The sequence below is a fragment of the Carassius auratus genome, chromosome 38 (assembly GCF_003368295.1).
Source record: "Carassius auratus strain Wakin chromosome 38, ASM336829v1, whole genome shotgun sequence".
Classification (NCBI taxonomy): domain Eukaryota; kingdom Metazoa; phylum Chordata; class Actinopteri; order Cypriniformes; family Cyprinidae; genus Carassius; species Carassius auratus.
In genome coordinates this window covers 16,016,574-16,035,739 of record NC_039280.1, presented here as the reverse complement: position 1 = coordinate 16,035,739, position 19,166 = coordinate 16,016,574, and the positions used below count along the sequence as shown (strand labels likewise).

The following is a 19,166-nucleotide window of genomic DNA, read 5'->3' as shown; positions in this document are numbered from 1 at the left end:
AGTAGAACACAAACTGAGATTTTTAACTCAAACCGTTGCAGTTTATCAGTCTTATAATGTTAGTGGATGGGAATCACGGCTAAAACATACAATAAAGCAAAAAATAATATACACAAACGAAACCAAATTAAACCCTGCGCCTCGTGACGATACATTGGTGTGTAAAGACACAAAACGATCGGTCCGTGCAAGAAACTGAACAGTATTTATATTGTTTTTTTAATCTCTGATTCAATAAAAATTTTTTTTTTTTTTTTTTTTTTTTATGTTTTAGCAATGATTCCCATCCACTTACATTATAAGACTGATAGAGTGCAATAGTTTGAGTTAAAAATCTTGATTTGTGTTTTACTGAAGAAACAAAGTCACCTACATCTTGGTTGCATTAGGGGTAAGAAGATAAACATCACATTTTCATTTTTGGGTTAACTATTCCTGTAACTAAATAATATTAGCTCATTATTTATGCTATTAATAATTATGTAAATAATGCATTAAAACATTGGCATATAAGCCTTCAAATATTCTTCAGTTATGTAAATATTGCATTAAAATAAAGAAAATAAAAGAAAATCTCTGTAAAATAGCACAAAAAATATTTTCATCCGTGTTGTTTTAGTATTATTGAGAGTATATAATATTTATAATAATATTTTGAGGGGGGGGGGGGTTATTTTAGTAATTTTATGTGCGTGTGTTTTCCCATTTTATTCATTTTAAATGTCTATAAAGTTTTTATTAATTTTTTTTTTACTTGTAGTTTTAGTGCTTCAAGTTCAACTAGATAAAAATGAGAAATTTTGCCTCGACAACTAGCTGAAATAAAATAAGTTTATTGTTTTAGTATATTTTATTTCAGTAAAAAACTTTCATGTAAGATTTTTCTTTTGTATACTGCATAGTTTTAGTTTTTAACGAGTAACCCTTATTTTTGTTTGAAAATGATTTCATTTCTAAAGATTAAATAGTTAAAGATTTGTAAATTAACCACGTTTTTGCTCATTAAACTAACCTGTTAATTCAAAGGGATATTCAAATGGAACAAACAGAATTTGGGAACAATCTAATGGATTTCCTGGAGCCCTCCCCCCTCCCCCCAGTCACTCAATGTGCTGTGTTTTTCTCAGCTGTGTCGCTGTCTTCTATGACTTCTGAGAGTGACTACGCCATCCCTCCTGATGCTTACTCCACTGACACGGAGTGCTCTGAACCTGAAAACAAACACCCAAAGACCTGCTCTTCCAGCACGGACAACGGCAAGACTGTAAGACCTGTGTACACACACACACACATACATACACACACACACACATATCCCAGACCAAATGAGAATGTGTCATGTTCCAGGAGTCTATGGAGAAGTCTGGGTACCTGCTCAAGATGGTCAAGACGTGGAAGAAAACGTGGAAGAGACACTGGTTTGTTCTGAAGGACGGGGAGCTTCTCTACTACAAATCACCAGTCAGTTTAAATGACTCATTTATTATGGTTGTTCTGTTTTAATCCTTATTTCATTCATTCTTCCACTATTTCCTACATTTCTTATGGATCTTTGATTTTGTTTCATAGAGTGACGTGATCCGTAAACCCCAAGGTCAGATTGAGCTGAATGCATGCAGCACCATAGCACGTGGTGATGGCAAACAGATGCTTCAGGTACAGTGTGTGTGTGTGTGTGTGTGTGTGTGTGTGTGTGTGTGTGTGTGTGAGAGAGTTTGCACATTCAGCTCAGATTATTTCACGTGCGTCCACGCTGATGATGTGTCCCTTCAGGTGGTGACGGGTAAGAGTGTGTGTAATCTGAAGGCAGACTCCCCAAACCTGCTGGAGGAGTGGCTGAGGGTCCTGCAGAGCGTCCTGAGGATCAAAGCTGCAAGTCCGCTCTACACTCACCCTGACACACGGCCCGCTATGAAAGGACATCTCACAAAGGTATACTAGATTTTTTAAACATGCACCTGTTCAAAAGTTTGCACATTTCTTTTTCACCAAGGATGCATTACAGTAAAGCAGTAATATTGTGAAATAAAACTATAATTAAAAATAGCTGTTTTCTGTTTGAATATGCTTTCAAATGTAATTTATTTCTGGGATGCAGAGCTGAATTTTCAGCATCATTACTCCAGTCTCATTTTTTATTTTTATTTATTTTCTGTTGTCCAAAATAATTGTTTGATAATCATTTTTCATTGCTGCTGTTTTATGGATTATGCTTTTCATAATGGCTTACTGTGTGTACTGTATTATTACTGGAAAGAATGGCCTATAATACTAAATATTAAATTAAATTAAATGTATGCATTTAGCAGACACTTTTATCCAAAGTGACTTACAGTGCAAGCGAACAATTTTTACCTAACATGTGTTCCCGGGGATTCGAACACCCAAACTTGCGCTTGCTTAATATTATTTAAATAATATTAAATTATTTAAAATAAAATCTGTTGTTGTTCTACTAAAATGTTCTACTTTCAATTCAAAAACAGGTTTGTACAGTGATAACATATGGTCAACTTGTTAAAAAAATAATATTTACATTTTTTTTCCGGTAAATCTCTGTAATGTGGAAGCCTGTTTACACCACTTAATAAAAAATAAAACAAGATAATTGCGACTTTTTAGCTCACAATTCAGATTTATTTATTTTTTTCAGAATTGCAAGTTCATATCTTGCAATTTTGAGAAAATAACTCACAAACTCGCAATTCTGAGTTATTTTCTCGCAAGTGTGAGTTAATATATAGATATAAACTCACAATTGTAAAAAATTGTTTTCTTTTTTTATTTAGTTATGGAAATAATGTAAAGTATGTAAACTGGTATATAAAAAAAAACCTTGAGAGGTCAAAGTGTGAAATCATAACCCAGGTATAGCATAGCAAGCTGTAGCTTGATAAAATGTTTGTCTCTGACTCTTGAAGGTGAAGCATGGCTACTCTAAGCATGTGTGGTGTGCGCTGTTTGGGAAGACTCTCTACTACTTCAGAAATCAAGAGGACAAGGTCTTCTGTCTCATGAAATATCAGTCATTCTGCACAGGACTTCTGTATGTGTCCATGCACTGATGTTGTATTTCCTCACCCAGTTTCCTCTGGGTCAGATCAAACTGTGGGAGGCTCGTGTAGAGGAAGTGCAGAAGTCATGTGACGCAGCTGAAGTCTCCGCTCAGTACACACTCTCCATTCAGTCAGTGAATCAGGACCCCACATACCTGCTCATCGACTCGCCTCATGAGAAGGTAGGCAAGTCTAATGAATTTAGTTGAAATAGAGCCACTAATAACTGTTGCACATCCCTTGTGAAAAAGAAGTGCACTTCATTGTGCAGAATGTGTATATTTTTAAAAACCGTACTTACAATGTAAAATAAATTCAGTAAAAATGTGAGTACATTTTCATGACCAAATTAAATACACTTTTAAAACGTCTCCTTTGTAAGTTCACTGTAAATTGTAACTCTATCATAAAAAATGTGTCATTTTAATATGTTTATGAACAAATTAAACACAACATGCTTTTCAAAAGAAATGAACACAAATAAAATAATAAAATAATTATGAAATTTAAACTTTAATGACTTTTGTTTAATTATAAATTACAAGCAATTAACTGTCTGAAACCATTTCATTGCATTTGCATTTATTTATATTACCTTAATGTAAATGATTTACATAGTACTCCTAATTTTAGTATGTGTACTGTTTAACAAAGGATCTAATTTCATCATAGCACAGAAAAGGAATATAGTCAAAGGTGATCCTAAATGTGTGTGTGGTTGATGATGATGCTGTGTAGACGGCCTGGCTGTACCATCTGTCTGTGGCCGCGGGCCGCGCCGTGGAGCCGGTGGGGACTGAGTTCGAGCAGCTGCTTGGTAAACTGCTCAGCGTAGAGGGAGATCCAGGTAAAAGTCTCATATCTGCATTCATTTCATATATTTAACTGTGGTGGAAAGTAGAAGGGGAAGACAGACCACCAGCCATGGGAAAATAATCCCAGTGTATCATGGATATACCGTTTAGTTATGTTACGCTCTAAAATATTTGGAGTAGAAATTGCTATAAAAAACATTATTCAGGATTGTTCCTCTTAAAGCTGCGTTAGGTAACTTTTGACGCTCTAGCGGTTAATAAACAGAGCTGCTTGCGTCTTGTGGAAGAACATTGTAGCCGGAACTACTTCTCTCTGTTTATGTCTATGAAGAATCACAGCGGTACTGGGTTACTCCACCGCGGTACCCCCGAAGCAATCTAAAATAGTCCGAATATAAACACTTATTATAGGTGCACCCTAGTGATTCAGGACAAGCTAAAAACACGGTTTGGAAAATGGATTCATGGTGTACTCGCTTATTATATACATTTTTCTACATTTTGAACACAAACAAAGTTACGGACCGCAGCTCTGATTGGTTGTTTTCTTACCGGGAGCGATGGAGTTTCTGCAAATGGCAATAGGACACTGGGAGGAGCCAGAGGAGCTTGATTTTTTCACAGATCATCTGTCTCATATTCTACTGTCAGGACATAATGACAGGTTTAACAAATATGTAAAAAATATTTTTTAACAAAAGTTCCCTACAGCACCTTTAATCTTTATTCAGTAAAAAAATGAACAACTGGAAACGTTAAAAAAGCATGGGAATCCTGAAGAGCATTCAGCTCTTGCTTGGCCTTCAAATATTGTAATAAATATTTGGGGGTCTTGGAGCCAAATAGATTAAAGAGATAGTTCACCTAAAAATTCTGTCATTAATTACTCACCTTCATGTCTTTCCAAACCCCTTAGACCTTTGTTCATCTTAAGAACACAAATTAAGATATTTTTCTGACCCTGCAATAGGCAACTACCATGTTTAAGAACCAGAAAGGTAGTAAAGACATGGTTAAAATAGTCCATGTGACATCAGTGGTTCAACCGTCATGTTAAGAAGCCACGAGAATACTTTTCATGAGCAAATAATAACTTTATCCAACAATTTCTTCTCTTCTTTGTCCGAATTCGACGCACGTTCAGGACCGTTCCATAGCGCATGTGTGTTTTAAGTCAGAGCCACACACGTATGTGTCATGATACTCTCCTGAACACGAAACAGAAGAAACTGTTGGAAAAAGTAATTCTTTTAGTTTTCTTTGTACACAAAAAGTCTATCGTGGCTTCATAACATGACAGTTATAACACTGATGACACATGGACTATTTTAGCCATGTCTTTACTACCTTTCTGGGCCTTGAACGTGACGGTTCCCTTGCTGTCTTACAGGTTTTAAACAACATGAGGGGATCATTTAATGACAGAATTGTAATTTTTGTGTGAACTATTCTAGTAAGAACTAAGTTTAAGTGTATTTCTTTCCTGTTTTCATTTTCATGTGGTTACATTTTCTATAAGCCAACAAGACTGTAATGTAAAAAAAAACAAAATGCAGTAACTAAGTGGTTTATTCAGTTGCTTTGGGCCAGCGGGAGCTCCTCAAATCATTTGTGCGGTGGTAAAAACAGGACTGTGGTGTATGGGTGTGCTTCTTGAGGCTGAGACTGATTTGACATATTAGATTAAATATAAGCATGGCAAACATTTAATCATAAATTCAGTTTATTCTCAGCTTGTTTAAACTGTAGCTACATAAAAACAGTGTTTGTGCCGTTGTTTCTCAGGGTCTCTGCTCTGGAGACACCCGACTCTCTGCTTTACTAATGAAGGACTGTCGTCTCCACTCACCACCCTTCCTTCACAAGCTCTGCAAACCGAAGCCATCAAGCTCTTTAAGGTTAAACTCTTCATTCAATACACATTTGGAGGAAACAGCCCATAAAAGAGAGGGAGAAACACTCCTTTTCTCTTTTTTACAGACGTGTCAGCTCTTCATTAACGTGGCCATTGACACTCCAGCCATAGATTATCACGTGAGTCTCGCCCAGTGCGCTCTGCAAGTGTGTCTCACCCATCCAGAGCTGCAGAACGAGATCTACTGCCAGCTTATCAAACAGACACAGAGGACGCAGCCGTACGGACCGCCGCCGGGAACCCTGCAGGTCAGATCTGAACACTCAACACTAGAGGGAGGGATTGCTTTTGTTTTGTGTTTCTCCTCAGGAGATGTCTTGACTTGTTTCCATGTTCTGTAACACAGGGATGGCAGTTCCTGGCTCTGTGTGTCGGTCTTTTCCTGCCCACACCTCCTATTCTTCGGTTTTTGCAGGTTCATCTCAAAAGGCATGGAGATTCCAGGTAAATCAAAACAGAAACTAACTCTTAGGCATCCTGGAAGCACATCCTCTCAGTTACTTAGTCCCTGCTTTCTTCCCAGGACGGAAGAAGGGAAGTATGCCATTTACTGTCAGCGCTCACTGGAGTGGACGCAGCAGAAGGGGGATCGCCAGGCCCGATCGTCACGAACCGAGATCCTGTCCATCTTACTCAGGAACCCTTATCATCACTCTCTGCCTTTCAGCGTCCCTGTACACTTCCTTAACAACACCTACCAGGTCCACAGCCTCATGATAAAACAACAGTTCATTTAGAAATAGCAATCTGTTCTACATCTTCATACTGCTCTTTTTTTTAATTATGGAGTGAAAAGAAAAGAAGAAAAAAACACTATGAAAGCATGATAAAAGTAGTTTTCAAAACCATTAATTAATATTATAAAATACTGTTTATTGTGCATTTTGTATCCCAGTGTAGTCACTGTGAATCATTTTTCGGTAGCTTGAATGGAAAAGCACGATGGGTTTGATACCCAATGCAAAAACTGATTATTTGCTAGTTGCTTTTCAATATCTGTCAAATGTATAGAAAAAAGCTGCATGAAGATTCTTCTAAAAAACTAAAACAAAAATCCCATGGTCATGTTAAACGTATCATTGAATTTTAATTTGAATGAGAATGAATTATAGTATTTTTTTTTGTTATGCTCGGCTCTCAACAAATCCTAAAAAAAATATTACAGTAAAGACTGCAATACTGTGAAGTATCATTGCAATTCAAAATAACTTTTTTTCTGTTTGAATACATTTTAAAATGTAAGTTATTGCTGTAATGGCAGCGCTGAATTTCCAGGATCATTACTTTAATGTAACATGATTTTTCAGAAATCAGTTTAATATGATTAATATGTGTGTGTGTGTGTGATATGCTTAATATGTTAAATATACTGTAAGTATTAATTTCTTTAAAGGTGCTGTATGTAATTTTTATGGTAAAAGCATTACCATAATATGTTTGCAAATATTTGAGAAACATGCTAAATTAACATACTTGTTTATCTGAAAAACAATGCTACAGTGAGTTATTATCACTTAAAAAAATGTGCGTTTTCGGGCTGAAATGTCGGTCTTTGTTTTGGTTTGTGAAACCCGCCCACTACCAGTTTACCCAACTGTATTTCAGCACCCTGGGGTTGCCAGTTGGAGGAAAACACAGCGTATTTAATTTCATTCATCATCAAGTGCGCTTGTTCCTGTTTGTGTTGTCATTCTGGCAACCTGCGTTTGCATCAAGTCTAAGGAGGAGGGACCAGGTGATTAAAAAAACTCTCCAATATTTTGAATTTGGACTGCAATACCTAGTTCAACCACTCGGTGTCAAACATACATACAGCACCTTTAAGAGAGAAGAAAAGCTAACTCATCCACACCGCTCTGTAAAATTATTAAATCCTGATCCAATAACCATGAAAAACTGGAAAAGTCATGGAAATGCATTGGTCAAAAGTCAACAGGACACAACAGGAAATTGACCATCTCTCTGTCTGTGTGTTAGGTTGTTAGTTTTGATGCTTCAACCACAGTGGAGGAGTTTCAGAGTCGGCTGAACCAGGACACAGGCATGAGGAAAACTGCTCAGTCTGGTTTCAGCCTTTATTCTGATGACCCCACGGGCAAAGACCTTGAGCACTGCCTTCAGGGAAACCTAAAGGTCAGACTCACACAAGAACACCCTGTTATTTGGGAAACTGTACTTTGTGTCTTTATCTTTAAAAAAAGTGCTGTGTCCTCAGATCTGTGACATTATTTCAAAATGGGAGCAGGCCTCGAAGGAGCAGCACACAGGCAAATCCGAGAACGCCAGGACGGTGAAACTCACTTATAAGAACCGGTAGAGTACGGATTCTTAAACATTAACTAAATGTCTATTTCCAAAAGGCCATAATTTGTGACTAACCACTAGTTTGCTCCCCCTAGGTTATACTTCTCCCAGCAGATGAGAGGGGAGACCGAGAGAGAGCGTTTGCTTCTGGCGTACCAAACTAATTTGGAAATTACAGCTGGACACTTCCCTGTCAACAAAGAGCTTGCTTTAGAAATGGCCGCCCTGCTTGCTCAGGTACACAGTGCTGCTCCTGAGAACATTTAATGTGTCTCAACAAACCTGTTCAAGTTATATCTGACCTCTCTTTGTCAATGAATTATCAGCTCACTACATTTAAAATCACACCCACTGTCTGAAACCACGCCTCCAAAGACATATCGACCAACCCAATCTCAGCAAACGCAAATGGAGAAAATCTGATTGGCTATTTTTTTCATTTGCTAAAAGTTGTGAGGGGATCCTATGTCTCTAGGGCTGTTGTAGAGGCTTCAGAGATTTTTCTGTTGTCCTTGTTGGTTGCATGCATCAACAAACATGCAATGCAGCTGGCACAATCTGATTCACAAAGATATGATTGTTATGAACTAGTTTTTTTTAATGAATTCTGAATTAATATACTGAATGTTAATGTCAGAAGCGCAAATACTAACATAATATATTAACAGTATCCTTTTAGAACCATAATCTGTGTATTCTGTATGATTGCCATCCAACTCCAGTCTACAATAAATAGCTTACAGCCTCTCTGAAGAAAACAAGCTCAATTTTAGGTACCATTAATTTTTTATTATTATTTTAACAGTTTCCGGGTCAATTCAAAACCACTTAAAAAAAAAAAAAGTAATTTGTGTAACAAATATATAAATCATTTACACATGATACATTATGAAACAACATATTTTGTTTAGACCATCATAGTTTAAAGCATAATAATTATTGTTGAATGGAATTTTTATATTTGGAAATTTTGTAAAACAATGCAATCTATACAAAAACAAGACATTTCTGAAAAATAGCAGAAAATAAACCATGACAGCATAATGAAACTCCTGTGCATTATTACTTATGTGTGTGTGTGTCTGTACTTCTACATGATTTTAATTTCCATAATGCAAAAGAAATCATTACTATTAATCTTTATATGCCATAAAATATAACAATAAAATGAATAGTATTTATACATTAAAGTAGTATTTGTTGTACAATTTGTAATTCAAAGACATATAAATAAATACTCCACCAAATTGTTAACAGATGGTAATGGCAATTATAATGTGTAATTGCACATTACAGTAATGATAATTTGAGAAGAAATGTGCTTAAATGTAAGAGAAATAATGTCTCCTTCCAAAGAAACACTTCCTTTACTTAAGTAAAGATAATATCTTATATATATATATATATATATATATATATATATATATATATACAATTTTGTGTTATACAGGTGGAGTTTGGGGACTTTGAGCGTCCATTTAGTCCAGGTGCTTCAGGAGCTGCACAGACCAAATCTAACCAGACCCTGAAACAGGTTCTGGAGCGCTTCTACCCGAAGCACTACCGACACTCCTGCACTGAGGAACAGATGAGGTATCAGTGCATGACATTATCTCAAATATGAACATGAAGAATCTGTTTGGCCCTCGTATGCACTGAAACACACATTTTCTCAGGCAGTTGCTGCAGAGGCTCTCTGCCCGGTGGGCATCTCTGAGGGGTCGGAGTTCATCAGAGTGCATACGAATTTATCTAACCGTGGCTCGCAAGTGGTCATTTTTTGGAGCCAAGCTATTTGAGGCTGAGGTGAGTGTCCCTCTAAGGCTAAAGGCGATGTGTGCAGTTCAAATACTCAAAATAGTGTAAATCCTGGGGCATAATTTCTTTCTCCCTGCAGTCCGTGACTCCATCACAGAAGAACGTGCATGTTTGGCTGGCGGTACATGAAGATGGAGTCAGCATGCTAGAGTTCAGCTCTGTAGTAAGCGAACACAGTTTCACATTATTGCCAAATCACTTCATGTTGTTAGTGAAGAGCTAAGTTGAGTTTTGTCCACTTGTTGTCTAGAAAGTCCTTGCGTCCTACCCTTATAAAAGCATCGTGACCTTCGGAGCGTGCGGTCAGGACTTCATGCTGAGTTCTGGCACAAACACATCCAAAGAGAAGTCTGCAGAGAAGCATCTGTTTGCCATGGCCCTGTCAAAGGTAGGTATTTAGCTCTCTTAAATGAGTCTTTTTGTTTTTGTTGTTGTGGAAATGCCAACTGTTAGGACAGTTGTAATAAGTGTGAAAATGGTATGAAATATTCAGGTTTTACACTACTGTTTAAAGTCTGGGGCCGGTAAGAAATTAATACTTTCACGCAGCAAAGACACATTACAATCGATTAGACTTTCTTTTTAATTACAGGTCTAGTTCGCCCGAAAATGAAAATTCTGTTATCATTTACTCACCCTCGACTTGACGACTCGACTTCAATTTTTGAGTGGAGCATCCCTTTAAGAATCCTGAAAAACATATAAAACATATATATCATGGTTTCTGAAAGATGTTAAGCAGCACATCTGTTCACATCATAAATATATTTATATTTATCATTAACATTATAAAAAAATACTGCAACTACCTTATATATTTAGTTAATTGAGATTATTTGAAAAGAACGATCTTCTATAGAATTATAATAGCAGTAATACAAACAAATCCTCTTCACGCTTACATCCTTGACGTAATTACATTCAGTTGCATTCATAAAAAGAAGAATGTGGAAACTAAAACTACAAAACTTCCTCCTTGTATGCGCTGGACCTTCATCCTCCTCTTCCTCATCTGTTTGTTTACAGAGTATTGCTCGTCAAAGTTTAGGTTGAAAAGGTTTAGGTTATTGTGACGTCACATGAAATCTATGAATAGCGAGACTTCTCTGCATTCTTGTGTTGTTTAGGTTCGAGACGTGACGTTGCTTATAGCCAGCTACATTAACTGCACACAACAACGAAAAGCTACAGCGCACCACCTGTCCGCCCCGGCTCTGCTGCTGGCTCTACCTGGAGAGATGAAGAAGAGCAAGGAATCGAGGAGCAAGTCTCCTCCAGCCGCCTGCAGACCCAGCAAAGCACCCACCCTGCTTTAAGTATACACCATGTGTTGGTGTTCAATTAGGAAATAACTCAGATCATTCCCTAGTTCACTAATTGATCCCAGTTCAGAATCCCTGGCTAGTGTCCAAAACCATATTTACAATACACCACTTCACATCACAGGGATCTAATAAGTGAAAAAGTGAAAGTGATTGTGGCCAAGTATGGTGACCCATACTCGGAATTTGTGCTCTGCATTTAACCCATCCAAAGTGCACACACACACAGCAGTGAACACACACCCAGAGCAGGTGCGACATGACTGACAGTAGTTCTCAAATTTCTCATGAACGTCCAGGTCATGTTCCACCCCAAAACATAATCAAAACAAATAGTACTTTGCAAATAGCAGTGTACTACTTTTGTTTTTGTTTGTTTGCACTGTGTCATATTTTTATGGCATTTTCCACCAAATAGTCATTAACATGTTTTGTCCAGACATTGTATGTTTTGAAATTGTTTTTATAATGCACATTCTCAGTTCTCATATGTATTGTATGTATGTGTGTGTGTGTGTGTGTGTTCAAAAAGCAACAATGCTGTACAAAACTGTGTAATTTATTAATTTATGCTGACTTTTACAAGTAGACAGAGGTTTGTACTGTATTGGTGTCTTTTAATTTGATCCATGAATTATGGTAATGCAATGTTTTGGTTGGAATGTGCATAAATGTCAAGAAAATTTCAAAGGATCTTAAGTTTTCCCTAAGCCAAAAAAGAATAATAATAATAATAATAATTTGAGTTAGGAATGAAATATGGCCAGAGCTGTATTCACTTTTCTTTCACCCGACTACTTTAATTTTAGTGGAGTTTATTTTTCTGGCTTTACCAACAATCTTTTTTCTTTTTTTTTTTTTAAGAAAATATGGCAAGAATAAATTCAATTATTCAGAACATTTGACCACTTCTAAATTTTTTTTACAATTTGTACTAGTCAAATTGAAAATGTAACTGCAACATGATTCAAGTATCTTGTTCTTTATAAACCCTCTTGTTAAAGAAAATTCTATTCCAAGTGCACCACACATGAAGCTGACAACATGATGTAAATGTTAATCAAATAACTTGAAGGTGCTGTATGTATGATTGACACTGAGTGGTTAAACTAAGTATTGCAGTCCAAATGTACAAAATATTGGAGAGGGTTTTTTTCACCCGGCCCCTCCTCCTCAGACTTGATGCATGTGCAGGTTGCCAGATTGACGACACAAACAGGAACGTGTACTTGGCGTTGAATGAAATGAAATTTGTAATTTGTAATTTCTATCAAATGGCAACCCCGGGTGCTGAAAAACAATTGGGTAAACTGGCAGTGGACGGGTTTCACAAAACATAACAAAGACAGACATTCTGGCCCTGAACGCACATTTAACTTAGCATGTTTCTTAAATATCTGCAAACATATAGTATTTTTATGCTTTCTTAGAGTCAAAAACTTACATACAGCACCTTTAAATGTCTTTGTAGAAAAGATGCATAAACTACATCTTGTAGAAACGTGTCTAATACATATTATATATATTCAGAAATAATACAAGAAAAATACTTAAAAAAAATAAAATCAGAAAAATCGCCCAATCCTACAAGAAATACAGAAACGCAAAACACTAAATTTCCTTCCGTCATTATATTAAATCTCATCTCACGTTAGCATGTTAAAGCATGTAGAAGGAATGCACAGATTATGATAAAACAGGAAGTGCATTACAAAAAATACGTGTGGTCTTTGAAAGCCAACATGGAGTCATATACTGTAGGGTGTCTGAGGTGTTTTTGAGAAGACATATTGTACTGGTGTAATGAATATGGGGTGTGAGATTCATAAAAAGATTCACTGCAGGAAAAAGAAACTGGAATGTTTTGTTTTGTGTTGTGTTGTTTTGGAATGGCGACGCATTATACATCATTGAACATGTGACACCGTGACAGATAATGTCATAGCAAATTGTATTTATTTATTTCTAAAGTGTTTTTTTCTATAATTACCTATTATGCAGCTTTAAATAAATGTCCTTACTTAAAAAGAAAAAAATCTTTATGTTTATGTTAATACTCTTCTTTTCAAAAGTTTGGAGTCATTAATCTCTTATGCTCACCAAGGCTGCATTTATTTAATCAAAAGCGGTAATATTGTCAAATATTATTACAAAATTAAATGGAATAGAAGTTTTCTATTTTTAATCATTTTAACACATAATTTATTCCGGTGATGCAAAGCTGAATTTTCAGTCTTCAGTGTCAAGATCCTTATGAAATTATTCTAAAATGCTGATTTGCTGATCAGGAAACATTTAATGCTGCTTCAAAGCATGATTCTTTGAAGAATAGAAATTTAAATTGAAAGGCATTTATTTCAATTGGAATCATTTCATTATTTTCAACATTATTAATATCCTGTATGTCACTTTTGGATCAGTTTAAACGTCTTAAATAGCAGTTTACCTATAATAAATATACTTCTCATCAATTCAACACAGCTACAGTTTGGCAAATTATGACTGTGTATGCCATGTTATATCATTTATTCAACAATAAGAGACTGGGGGGGGGGGGGGGGTAAACTGTGCAGGATGTGAATGATTGTTTGGTTTCTTGCCATCAGTATTCTGATGATGAAACTCATTGACATATCACTCAGATGACTATGTTGTGTTGCCTCAGTTGCTTCACTTATGGATATTTCCCCAGTAATCCATTGAAATGAAACACCGGATATCCTCCACATCTCATAACCTCCCATTTGGCAAGAGTTGCTTTTATAGGAACATTTCTTTTTGTTCTGCTGGCAGACTGCCTCACATCATTACTCTGATTAACCTCTATTAAATCGATTACATTGGTATGTTACGTGGAGCCATTCACCCTTTGTAATCTACCAAGTTTAGTCATTCTCTACCTTTTGTGTTTACCAGCCCGGACACATATTATTATTACAGCATGAATGCAGAGTATCTAGTGATCTACATAAACAACTTAAATTTCAAAACTACTTAAAATGATGACTTATATATTCTAAACCCAAACACTGACTTGTTTAAAAGGTATTGTGGGAGTGTAGCCTACTGCTATTAAATCATTTATAAGCACTGTTGACTGTGAACTGAAACAGGTGACTGTGAGCCACCCTTGTGAAAATGTCCCTCCTCTGTGACCCACACTCATCTGATAGGCTTTTGTCATTTAATCCCTCCTTTTCTGCCATGGAAACACAGAGACCGAGTCTGTGTGACTTCCAAATTGCAGATGGGGGAGGGCAATGTGTGGTCCACTTAACCCCGTCTCTACGAGTCTGAGAAACAAACGTTCAAGGCTCCTCTGGGAAATAAACTGGGCAACTAGATGAAAGCCGTGCTATTGTTTGGAGATTTCTCTTGGAAAAAGAAAGAAGTCTGATTTAATGTTGACTTATGCCACTTTAAAAGCTTGACAAATGTCATTAGGTCACACAAAATGAATATTTTCAACATTTGGCAGAGTGTTTGCTGTACACATTGTAACTTGTACCATTAGCAAGTGTGGGAAAGCTTTTCAATACAAATACGTTGGTCATTAATTAATGTGCCTGTTAAAACCTGACAGACTCAAACAGAATTTGAGTAAAAACATACTGTAGCTTCCTGGTTCATGACAGGAGTTGGCAGTCTTTGTTAGTCAGACCTCTGCATTAGTCATAACACAATGATATATTAACTTTATTGCCCGAAACTTCAGGAACAGGTCTGAACTCTATTTCAAAACAATCTCACATAGGTTTAATTATTAGTCTTTCTGTGCACTTGGATGGTCAGCAGCTATGGGTTAATGAACAGCCTTTTTGTTTCACATTTTGGAAGAACAAAAAAGGTTTGTAAAAATGCACAGGTTTCAGGGGTCTATCATTAGACCCTACAGGCCCTGTATCTTCAAACACAAGCTTTAGAAGTAAAAAAAAAAAAAAAAAAGATAAAGTGCATAATGCACATGCCACAATTTGTAACTTACATTACCCAAAGCTTCCACTATTAACTGTACAAAACCAATCTGTTATGCTGCATAATGCAAACTAGCATGTTATTTTGCTGTCATAATCATACCCGTTTTTAGTGGAAGCATTTATCATTTACTGCATATATTTTTTTTTTTTTTTTTACCTGTAATCAAAAGCCAGAATTCTCACGTTCACATGAAGTAGTTTGTCAATGCAGACACTGCATCACTTAAATGTTGACAAGTGTTGTCACACTAAAACTAGTCCTATTAAAACAAAGCTCCCATCAGATTTGAATTATGGAAAATCTAAGGCAGAGAATATGTGCAGCTCAACTGCTTGCCCTGGGCTGAAAAGGACAAGTCATGTGTTTGCAAACAGAAGCTAGGAATTGTTTTGTGCTAGGATAATCCTTTTCATTTAACACCAATACATCTCTATACATGAAAGGATTGATTTATCAAGACTACCATACAACTAGTTCAGCTGCCACATCCCAGAATATTAAAGACTTTCATGAAAAAAAAAGTTTAACAATTTTTTATTAAAACTTACAAGTCACAAACTGTACAGTGTTAAAACATTGATCAAATTGAAAATAAGCCCTCATTAAATAGCAAAGTGTAGCAATTAAAAATCAAACTGTACTCCGCGTGTTACAGACACTTAGTTTCTAATAAACGTCACACGCAAACGTAGAGCAGGTATATGCTTCAGCACGAGGCACCTCCCAGTGTCAGACGTCATCAGTAGCTTTAAGACAAGGTCTCCATCTCTCTGGGCTGCGAGAAAAGAAGGAAATGTGTCAAAACACAGAAGCTCCCCTTTTTTGGGAAAGAACCACACGGTTTGGATCATACACAAGTAAATTAACCAACCGGTGCTTTGCTGTACTGGGCCTTCTGTCGCCGTGCGACGAAGAACTAAAAAAAAAAAATACACAAGGGGAGAAACAGTTAAGACAAGCACACACCAACTTAAATGAAACCCCAAAAATAAATGGCACTTACAATAACCAGAAGTCCACCAATCACAATCAGGCTGACCACCACAATGACAGCAATGACCCCACCAGTCAGCTTCTGCATAGTGAAGGTGGGTGCCACTTCATCTACATAGTACACCAGGATGTTCTCCATGGACACCTTGGATCCCTCAACACTGACTTCAAATGGTTGACCGTTTTGAAAGAGGGGCAGAACTTTGACCTGTGACGACATGGATTTTTGCACACAAGTTACAGAATATAAAAATCAGGCATTACAACGGAGAAATCATAATGAGACCCACATCCTTCTCCATGTAGTAAGTCATGAGGGACAGGTCTGGATCACTGGATCCAATAGGCTTTTTCACATCCACGACAAGGAGACGGCCAGCTTGGTCATACTGGAAAAGAGAAAGCGGGTTTTGATAGGCAGTATACCACAATCATGAAGTGGTTGGATAACAATGGTAAATGCTTACCTGAACGTCAGACAAAAGTTTCTTATCCAACTTGTAACGTTCCTGTAATGCATTTTCAATCCCACTGCAAAATATAGAGAAACATCAGCAAAACAAGACATCTGTGCTACACATGTTCCAGCAGGACCCTAGAAATCAATTGTAACATACGTCTTCCATTTGTTAACATCGTCTGGCGCAGCCACATCTTTATGCTTCAGTTCCAGACGAACCCAACTAGAGAAGAAAACATGGCATTGTCAGGATTTACAAGTCTTGCTTCCTTCCACAAACAGCAGTGCTATTCTAGCCACACTTCAAGCTAGGTGTGTCCATCAGAAGAACATCCTGCTGACAACAAGTGCACTCACTAGGTCTCCACGGGCTCACACTTGATGTTCTTGTCTCCCTTGTCACTTCTGCGCACACCGGCACTGTTGACGCACCAGCACACATCAGTGCCGTTACACTGGACTGCCTTGAACTTTCCATCATTCTCACAGTCTGGGTCATAGATGCCATCATTGTCCACAAAAGCCGTTTCTACCGGCTTCCCACCGATTAATTTTCCAGACTTGTTGTTTCTGACGAGAAACATCTCCGCTTTCATGAGGAAACACTTGGGAATCACTGTGGGTAGGGAGAATTGAAGACGTTCACTACACTGGATAGGATGAACAAAGCACCTGGTTTGTTGTTATGAGCTCAGAAATCTGAAACTCAGCCAGTTTAGGTCGAATTACCAAAACTCCCCTAAAACCAGACTGGGAGACAAGCTAGAAAACCAGCTTGGAGTTTAGAAAAAAACAGTTGGAATAACATTTTAGTAAGGGAGCCAAGAGTTACGAATAAAACAATTGATCAAATTTAAAAAGCAAACATAAAAGTAACTCACATTTTGTGCAATCAATCGGTTGCTTGGTTGTCTTATTGAATTGAAGAGTGCACTGGCATGGGTCTCCGTCACATGTGGCCCATTTCATATTGGTACAAGAACCTGTTGGGGGGGGAAACCTTTTTTTTTTTAAACCACTAAAACTTTATTCGGTTGAAGCTGAACAGCATGACCTAGTCCAAATAAAGCTCCCCCACCCTCACAGAAGACTATACCAAACCCTGAATCATATTGTATTGTTTGCCTCCCAAGTATCAAATTATCGACTAGGATTAAACGGTTTGTCACAGTTTAAATCGATTTAGTTTACTTTTGAACAATTTACACGTAAATATTGTTTTAACTTCGGTTAAAATAGTTTTTACTTACAATCTGAGGCGACCGCTTCCACTAACACAGCAACAAACAAGGCGACTAAAAACTTCATCTTGGTTTTAGAGAGAACTGGGGAAAAAACGGTTTCGTTATAAATCACTCGCTCGAGGAACCGATGCGTGCGTTAATCTCCAGAACCTGCGCGCAATTCAACCAGCGCCTAAACAACAAAACGTGCACGTCTTCTTACCGAAGCTTTAAGAAAACCTAGAAATCCAACCAGAGAGAGTTATTCCGTTTTTTTAGTATTTATTAGTTTAATAACGAATAGATCCCACAGATATCCTCTCTCTTCCCTGGCCAACGTTGATCTAAACGAGAAACAGGTGTCAAATTGTCTGTAACTGTTTGAGTCACGTGGTGTCAGGTGCAAATGGGCGGAGTTAACTCTAAAACACCTCACCTCTTTTTCCGCGCATGACCATGTATGTCCACTTGATGCATCGAGGAAGAACGGAAAACTGTCGGAAAAGATTTTGGAAATGTAAAGATTTTCGGTGCAAACTCGGTGCCAGGTGAAACTACCTTATTTGCTGCAAGGTATATGACAAAGACTAGAAACGAGATTAGATTTAGGACTTGGCAAGTTTATATAGGCCTAACAGCCTATTTCTATAATTTCTATAATACTACTTGCATTTCATGCATAATAGTGATTAAAATAGTCTTATGCATAATAATATTGTAGATGTTGTAAATATTGAAGAAAATGTTAAGGAAAGAAAAATACAATAAAATGCTAAAAGCCTTATTAAGGAATAAAGAATAAAAGCTTTAAAGAAAAAAACCTGAACTTATAAGACTATGCTAAAATAATACAAAACAACAAAGCGTTTTAAGGAAATAAAGTAATTTAAATGTAGCTTTTATCCCATTTGATCATTGGTAGTACATTTTAAATGACAGTATCTTCTCTTCTTCTGTCTGATATGCAATAAACATAAAAGCTTTTAGTTTACAAGTTAAAAATAAAACAATAAATATCATGTCTGAGTCTGACCATATGGGGCTTTGAAGTGTAGCCTATAGACATTTGTGAAAGTGAATAACATGCCTGTTGTGTATCCAGGGCCAGATTAACACTTTGTTGTACCCTGGGCAACAATATTCAAGGACCCCATCATCACGACCCCAGGATCACCATAATATGGTCATATACAGAATGTATTACTGTAATGAACAGTAAATATACTCAATACTTCAAATTCTAAATGTCAGCAGGTGTATTTTGATTTGCAAATATTTAAAT

The 19,166-nt window shown here is 36.9% G+C and overlaps 2 protein-coding genes across 3 annotated transcripts in view; one reads left to right on the top strand and one right to left on the bottom strand.

Annotated features, from left to right (window-relative positions):
• Nucleotides 1-13,231, top strand: part of LOC113057231 (pleckstrin homology domain-containing family H member 2-like) — a 31,541-nt gene extending 18,310 nt beyond the window's left edge. The window contains exons 12-30 of the mRNA XM_026224465.1: nucleotides 1,128-1,264; nucleotides 1,348-1,461; nucleotides 1,570-1,656; nucleotides 1,774-1,932; nucleotides 2,922-3,002; nucleotides 3,086-3,238; nucleotides 3,795-3,903; nucleotides 5,657-5,769; nucleotides 5,852-6,034; nucleotides 6,133-6,230; nucleotides 6,310-6,487; nucleotides 7,764-7,919; nucleotides 8,002-8,099; nucleotides 8,186-8,327; nucleotides 9,541-9,683; nucleotides 9,767-9,896; nucleotides 9,988-10,071; nucleotides 10,159-10,296; nucleotides 11,036-13,231. Of these exons, the coding sequence (XP_026080250.1) occupies nucleotides 1,128-1,264; nucleotides 1,348-1,461; nucleotides 1,570-1,656; nucleotides 1,774-1,932; nucleotides 2,922-3,002; nucleotides 3,086-3,238; nucleotides 3,795-3,903; nucleotides 5,657-5,769; nucleotides 5,852-6,034; nucleotides 6,133-6,230; nucleotides 6,310-6,487; nucleotides 7,764-7,919; nucleotides 8,002-8,099; nucleotides 8,186-8,327; nucleotides 9,541-9,683; nucleotides 9,767-9,896; nucleotides 9,988-10,071; nucleotides 10,159-10,296; nucleotides 11,036-11,224 (2,492 nt within the window). The 3' untranslated portion in view covers nucleotides 11,225-13,231. The remainder of the gene's footprint in view (nucleotides 1-1,127; nucleotides 1,265-1,347; nucleotides 1,462-1,569; nucleotides 1,657-1,773; nucleotides 1,933-2,921; nucleotides 3,003-3,085; nucleotides 3,239-3,794; nucleotides 3,904-5,656; nucleotides 5,770-5,851; nucleotides 6,035-6,132; nucleotides 6,231-6,309; nucleotides 6,488-7,763; nucleotides 7,920-8,001; nucleotides 8,100-8,185; nucleotides 8,328-9,540; nucleotides 9,684-9,766; nucleotides 9,897-9,987; nucleotides 10,072-10,158; nucleotides 10,297-11,035) is intronic.
• A 2,494-nt stretch (nucleotides 13,232-15,725) lies between these two features.
• LOC113057230 (epithelial cell adhesion molecule-like) lies at nucleotides 15,726-18,246 on the bottom strand. 2 transcript variants are annotated; one of them, XM_026224464.1, is made up of 10 exons: nucleotides 18,108-18,246; nucleotides 17,912-17,986; nucleotides 17,543-17,644; nucleotides 17,019-17,277; nucleotides 16,819-16,884; nucleotides 16,669-16,732; nucleotides 16,492-16,590; nucleotides 16,212-16,409; nucleotides 16,080-16,124; nucleotides 15,726-15,983 (listed from the first exon to the last, which is right to left on the bottom strand). In XM_026224464.1, the coding sequence occupies exons 2-10, from the start codon at nucleotides 17,967-17,969 to the stop codon at nucleotides 15,957-15,959; spliced, it is 918 nt and encodes a 305-aa protein (XP_026080249.1). In that variant the 5' UTR covers nucleotides 17,970-17,986; nucleotides 18,108-18,246; the 3' UTR covers nucleotides 15,726-15,956. The 2 variants fall into 2 exon arrangements, with proteins under 2 accessions (XP_026080249.1, XP_026080248.1); XM_026224463.1 differs by having other exon boundaries at nucleotides 17,912-18,244.
• Nucleotides 18,247-19,166: the final 920 nt, after the last annotated feature.

What these genes read in the sequence shown, in the direction of transcription:
- LOC113057230 (XM_026224464.1), bottom strand. Translation starts at nt 17,969, where the DNA reads ATGAAGTTTTTAGTCGCCTTGTTTGTTGCTGTGTTAGTGGAAGCGGTC. An exon ending in AACTTTTGTCTGACGTTCAG is followed by an intron (nt 16,591 to 16,668) that starts GTAAGCATTTAC and finishes TCTCTTTTCCAG; the next exon opens with TATGACCAAGCTGGCCGTCT. An exon ending in TTGGTGGACTTCTGGTTATT is followed by an intron (nt 16,125 to 16,211) that starts GTAAGTGCCATT and finishes TTTTTTTTTTAG; the next exon opens with TTCTTCGTCGCACGGCGACA.